At 42.2% G+C, this 5,000-nt stretch overlaps 1 protein-coding gene across 1 annotated transcript in view; it reads right to left on the bottom strand.

Annotated features, from left to right (window-relative positions):
• Positions 1-2,761, bottom strand: part of LOC138027255 (piggyBac transposable element-derived protein 4-like) — a 4,850-nt gene extending 2,089 nt beyond the window's left edge. Inside the window, exons 1-3 of the mRNA XM_068874810.1 lie at positions 2,740-2,761; positions 2,483-2,641; positions 1-1,864 (exon numbers count right to left, since the gene is read on the bottom strand). The exon at positions 1-1,864 is cut by the window's left edge and continues 463 nt beyond it. Coding sequence (XP_068730911.1) covers positions 1-1,864; positions 2,483-2,637 — 2,019 coding nt within the window. The 5' untranslated portion in view covers positions 2,638-2,641; positions 2,740-2,761. The remainder of the gene's footprint in view (positions 1,865-2,482; positions 2,642-2,739) is intronic.
• Positions 2,762-5,000: the final 2,239 nt, after the last annotated feature.

The following is a 5,000-nucleotide window of genomic DNA, read 5'->3' as shown; positions in this document are numbered from 1 at the left end:
ACCCCTTCCCTCCCGCACGCACACCACACACTGCCTTTTCATGTCCAAAAAAATTGGACAGTGAGTTACATCAAATGCACCTAAGGTACTAGGCCTTACTGTTTCATTAGTGGGGGGCTTATCTACGTCAGGGAGATCACAAATGTTACGAATAAGCTCCTCCCTGTAGGATGCCAATGAGTATTTGGCAGGTCGCCTAAGAGCTTCATTATCAGGGAACTTGCGTTGTTGTTCCTTGAAAAGGATGAAACTATTCACTACAGCCATATCAATAAGATGGAAAAATAAAGTTTTCCACCACCTCATGCACTTCCTCTGTACATTGTGGGTGGCCAGGATCTGATCTGATCGATCCACGGCATTCATGTACTGATTGTACATGTGGAAAACCATGGGCTGCTGAACATCAGTGGCACTCCAGGTACCACCGGCCTTTCTCTTTCGGCTCACCTGTGTGGTCTCATTTGCATTTCCCGAGGTAGTAATCATTGACACAACCTTGTTGTCAACCCATTGCAATGCCAACACAGGTGCATCCCTCTCCCAACGCATAGTTCCTTTAGGCTTACCTTTGCCCCACACCTTGCCATTCTTCAGACTTGCTGGGAAGTCCCTTCTGCTATCTATAATTGTACCGGTAACAAGTGTTCCACGGTCAAACAAGTCTTTGGCAAGGGTCATAGACGTATAGAAATTATCGATAAACAAATGGTACCCCTGGTCGAGATAGTTATGCATTAGGGTCATAACAACATCATAACCAAGGCCATGCTTACTAACTTCCCGCCCTGCTTCCTTACCTATGTAGATATTGAAATCTTGAACATAGGCATTGGAGCTATCGGCCAATACCCATAACTTTATGCCCCACTTAGTGGGCTTATCCTTGATATATTGTTTGATGCCCGACCTGTGTCGGGACTTCACCATGCGCTCATCAATGGCGACATGTTGCCTCGGCTGGTGCAAGACCCGGCATCTTGTTTTAAAATACTGAACAAATGCCTCTACCTTATGTAACTTGTTACCAGCAGGCTCGTTTAGGGGATCCACGATGTGCAGAAAACCCATAAGGGCTAAGAACCGCAACCTGGGCATGATTGATCGAGCCCATAGTCCGTGGAACAAAGTAGCTGTGCTCCAATATTTATCCACTTCCCCCACTACTTTTACTAGACCAAAATAAATCAATAGAGCTATGAGCCTTTGGATTTCATCAGATGTTGTTTCCTGCCAGCTTCCATCCGGCCGGGTGTAACTTTTGTAACCCCCAGCGGCAATATGGATGTAAGCATTGGTGTTGGTATGCAAAACAATATTCTCGACCATTTCCCTAGTAAAGAATAGCCGGAAAAAATCTATAGGTTTTACCATGCTATTCCTGAGGAACGGTCCCTCACGGTGAATACCGGGTTCTCGAGCAGGAGTGAACTTGGGGTGGGGAAATTGAGAGGGATTACCCACGTCAGGATCATCATAAGTGAGGTAAGGGGTGTCAGCACTTGCACCTGCCCGGGCCGCAGGGGCACGAGCTGCAGGACCTTTCCCCCTTCTCCCGTTTCCACCTTTTCCTTTCCCTTTTCCTCTTTGGGGGGCTGCGGAAGGCGCTGCGCAGGGGAGGGCGCAAGATGCAGCACTAGTTGCTGCAGGGGTAGGATAAGATGACCTGACAGAAACAGAAGAGGGTCCAGCAACAGTGTGCTGTACAGTGGTGGCCACTTGAGGAGACAGTATCTGACTACCAGAGCTCGAGGCCACCAACTGCCCAGCAGATGTTGCTGAAGTTGCAGAAGAGGTGGAAACTGGATCAGTTACTACTACACTTATCGTAGGAGTTGATTGTTCCCCAATGATCTCTTCGTCACTGAAAAGAAGAAAGTTACATGTTACGAATTTTTAACAAATGAAGCTGAAATAAATCACAAAAGAATCCGTCGGTTGAAATAAGTTTTAGCAAAAATATCATACGAATTCTTTAACAAATGAAACCGAAATAAATCACACAAGAATCAGTCGGTTGAAATAAGTTTTAGCAAAAATATCATATTTCATAACGGTAACACACGATCGATTTTGAATTTTGGAGGCATTTTATCGCATTTTACTTCGCAGAAAGCGTGAATTTAAAACCAAGGCTTCCAATCAAAACGCGCAAAATGCAATTTCATTTATTTTAGGCCACAATCGATCATGTGAAAGAACAAATAATCAGCTGTTTGTCTCGCGCTAGAAGCGTGGCCTCGAACTTAACAACAGTACAAAAACCGACAACAATATCTGTTGTACTAATAAAGGTATTTCACGAACAATATAAGACTTATGTCTAAAATTTGAATTGTGGGTGTATTTCAAAAGGAAATAACATGAGATTCTACGCTTGAAGCGAATGGAGACGAAATTTCATCGCATTCCAAGGCCGACCGCGTGCTCTGTCGAACTCCACTTCAAAATTTCACTACTACACAATCAAACGATCGCCCACCTCGATTCGTCGCTATAATAGCCTAACTGGCGATCCAATTCGAACTCTTCATCTTCTTTCATCCCTAGTGTATCTTCGTCGACGTCAAAATCGCCAGAAATCGCCGGTAAAACACCTTCCGTTGAGTAAATCTCTCTTCTCGAAGCGGACGCCATGGCTCTGAAAGACAAGAACAGAGAGAAATGAATTCAAATGATCGCGGTATCGCGAGATTGCTTCGTTGCTATGTGAAACTCGGCCTGTGATTGGCTAATTACAATATCTCGTTACTGACAAAATGCTCATTGGCTGCTGGCCATCCTCGGAGACCCGACAGTCCGGATACTCAGGGGCACTCCTGGGTCAGTACCCCTGGGTCTCCGAGGATGGCTGGTGCCATAGATTTTTGCTAATTTTTTTTACCACTCCATGAAGACACTGTTCTCTGCAAAAATATGAAATTAATAATGGGAGCCAAAAAAGAGAAATTCTGTCTTGTCTGAATTTAGCTTCAATCGGTTGGAGGACATCAACTTGCTGACATCACCAATGCAGGCTTCTAATTTACTAATGCATACATTAGAGATCATGGAGTTGGAGTGGCAGTTACAAAAAACTTATCGTGGAACGACCATATTGAACAGATATCAGCAAAGGCTAACAAAATGCTTGGCTTCATAAAAAGAAACTGTTCCAGAGACTTACCTAGTAACGCCCTTAAAGCTCTTTATTTAGCTCTAGTCAGTTCCCACTTGGGGTATTGTTGTTAATTGTGGGCCCCTCAGTCTGTTATTAGAAATATATATTACTCATTGAATCCATTCAACGTAGGGCCCCTAAATTTCTATGCAAATACTCGAACGCTAGCTATAGGGAAAGACTTGTGCTTTTGAATCTCTTACCACTAAATTACTGGTTGGAATACTTAGACTTAGTCTTTTTCTTTAAGTGTAAAACTGGCTTGTATGCTACTGGTTGTACAAGGCGTGGCTCCTCAGGTTTAAATTTAAAGTGTAACTGCATTCCAAGAACGTCTAGTTTTAGAGAGACTTATTTCATACGTATAGTCAATACCTGGAATGCTTTACCCAATATTATTTATTTCTTTGATCGTGAGCGGGCGGTATCCTGAGAATCCTGCAATCTGATTGGTTCCGGGAGCGGGCAGTATTTTCCTATCTCCTGACCACGGTCATGGTAACCAACTACGCTAAGCGCAGAGTGAACTTGCGAATTGAAAGAGCGAAGTTTCAATTTGTCTTAATTGTTTTTTTGCAATAGAGCAGTGTTATTGTTCAACTTTCTCATAAAAAACAATGGATTCTGACGAAAGCTATTACCGTCCAGTGAAAGCGAATTTTATTACCCAACAATGCGTAAAATTAAAACATGACTTTTAGAGTTTTTCTTAATAGTTTCTCCTACCTTCTAAGAATAGAATTTAGAAATAAATAAAAACGTTATTCACCGGCCTTGGTCGGTCCGTATTGGGAAAAACTGTGCCCTCTGTCTCGAGTACGGCCCTCGGCCTACGGCCTCGGGCCGTACTCAAGACCTCGGGCACAGTTTTTCCCAATACGGACCTCCCGGCCGGTGAATAACATATAATATCAAGGGCATTACCATTCTTAGTACTTTTAACAGTAACCTTTTAAGGATTAAACCACTGCAAAAACCGTGTACGATCAAAACTTGCTCTACGTTGGATCATAGCCTCTCCATGGATCAAAATAGATCGTGACCACACCAAAAAAACTTTTAAAATGGAAAATATACTGCAAAGGTTGGTCAAGACAACGTGAACATAGGCGTTGTTACAATATTTCGGCTGGCCAACACCAGCCTTCTTCAGGTTTATTGAATGGATAAATGCTTGTTACAAGATCTTTATATTTACCAGAAATGACATAAAAAGGCTACGTGATGTGTAAGATTAATAAACACAGAGGAAAAACACTGGAACCTGCAGGCCTTAACAGAAGAGGTGAAATGTAATTTAGTTTAGCTACCTTTTAATTTTCTTTTGTTTCTTTTATCTTGTTATCATGTATTATTCTCTTTCCTCTTCTTTATGCATTTCCGTTTTTATTAATTTTACACATCACGTAGCCTTTTTATGTCATTTCCGGTAAATATAAAGATATTGTAACAAGCATTTATCCATTCAATAAACCTGAAGAAGGCTGGTGTTGGCCAGCCGAAATATTGTAACAACTTCTATGTTCACGTTGTCTTGACCAACCTTTGCCCTCTGTCAGTGCTCCATTTTACGGTTATTTAGCTACACAAATCAGAGAAACGTCGAAGCAGACGATGAAGTCACCAAGTATTTCTCTTGCCTTTAGCCTATCAATTTGGCTAAGGTATTTAGTTTGAGTCTACTCCCCAAACCCTCATACAATATATATAGAGTGACACGATCAAGGTATTGAATAATTAAAGAACGCAGATCCCATATGCTCTAACTACACCTTTGCACACTCTAAAGATATGCATCCGTTTTTGAGCCGTCTCGATCAGGTTATCAAATTGCATATCC

Source organism: Montipora capricornis, chromosome 12 (genome assembly GCF_036669925.1).
Source record: "Montipora capricornis isolate CH-2021 chromosome 12, ASM3666992v2, whole genome shotgun sequence".
NCBI classification, from domain to species: Eukaryota; Metazoa; Cnidaria; class Anthozoa; order Scleractinia; family Acroporidae; genus Montipora; species Montipora capricornis.
The sequence above is the reverse complement of the archived record's forward strand: the minus strand, read 5'-3'. Positions and strand labels throughout refer to the sequence as shown.